The 1,377-nt window shown below is 31.3% G+C and overlaps 1 protein-coding gene across 1 annotated transcript; it reads left to right on the plus strand.

Annotated features, from left to right (window-relative positions):
• Positions 1-385: 385 nt before the first annotated feature.
• COCVIDRAFT_116753 (hypothetical protein) lies at positions 386-727 on the plus strand (the record flags this gene model as incomplete). The annotated part of the gene is made up of 1 exon (XM_014694547.1): positions 386-727. One exon carries the CDS (start codon positions 386-388, stop codon positions 725-727), a length of 342 nt encoding a protein of 113 aa, XP_014550033.1.
• Positions 728-1,377: the final 650 nt, after the last annotated feature.

The raw sequence follows: 1,377 nt of genomic DNA on the forward strand, positions 1-1,377 counted from the left end.
TTTTTTTTTAAAAAGAGATAGTTTAACTCCTGTATTTGCCATTGAAGTCTTCGGAGTACAACTACCGGTATTTGTGAAAATAAAGGAATTCTTAGAAAATAATCTAGGTTTTGATTCATATTCCTTCTATAAACTAAAAAACTCCTCAACCATAGCAGTAGCTGAAGTAAAGGCTAGAAATGCTAATAGCAAAAGTAGCGTAACACTTATTATAAAAAACATTAATGTTTTAAATAATTATTTGGTACCTTTTTTTGCGGATATGGAATTTTTAACTAAGAAAGGTATAGATTTTAAGGATTTTAAAATAATTTGTAAAGCTATATACGATGGGGCACACAGAAAACAAGATATAAGAGCCTTAATATTAAAATTATCTAATACTATGAATAATTTTAGATTGTCAACTTATAAAGGTATAGCTGTAGCTTTAACTCAAGAAGAAATAGAAAAACTATTAAATGCAGGATCTACAGTTGAACGTCTTTTAGATGGAAGAGTTATAGATCGTGACACTAAAAAAGTACTACCAAGACAAGTTTCTTGTATATATCAAATATGTGAACAAGATGGTGCGGTTTTATTGGCGAATTCTTTAACCGAAGCTGCTGCAATTGTAGGGTTATACCCTGACACTTTAAGTAAATACTTAGATAGTGAACAATTAAATGGGGAGTTCATAGAAATTAAAAATCATAAAATTAAAAGAGTATGTGTTTTTTCTTAGATGTACTCCTAACTTCTTAATCTAGCCCCTTTTGTAATTATTTATCTTTTGTAATTCTTTATCTTTATTTTTCTTTTTAGTCTCCTCAAAACAATATGACTAGCTGTCAATTAAAGTTGCATACTTAATGAGCGACGGTGGACTATTGTAAGGATATACACAAATATACATCTAGCAGCCTTTATAATAGGGATAAGGAATAAACATACAGCCGTTGTATGAATATAATGGCTGTCTACCTATCATAGTTGAACTAATATAAGGATATATTTTTATATTAACGAAGGAATATGAATAGCCGTGTAACTAAATTAGTCAGGCTAGGTAGAATTAATAGGAATTGAGTAAGATTATTATCGAACAATTCTATACTTATATAAATGGGTGAAAACGGTTAATAAGGATATACTTAAAGACCGTCGGCAGTAATAAATGTCGCTACAGACTGGTTCGCCGGGGTTAGGCTGAAATGTCTGTCCGAATGTACAGTCGGACCTTAGAACGAGTGCGAGATCGTAGGGAGGAAATATTTATCATAAAAAACACTACGCACAGTGGATAGCCTTACCACAAAGGTAATAAACTCCTAAGTATCAAAAATACTCTTAATGTCTATTCCTCTGTATAGAGGTGACATTAAGGCCAGGTTA

The sequence above is a fragment of the Bipolaris victoriae genome (assembly GCF_000527765.1).
Source record: "Bipolaris victoriae FI3 unplaced genomic scaffold scaffold_328, whole genome shotgun sequence".
NCBI lineage: Eukaryota > Fungi > Ascomycota > Dothideomycetes > Pleosporales > Pleosporaceae > Bipolaris > Bipolaris victoriae.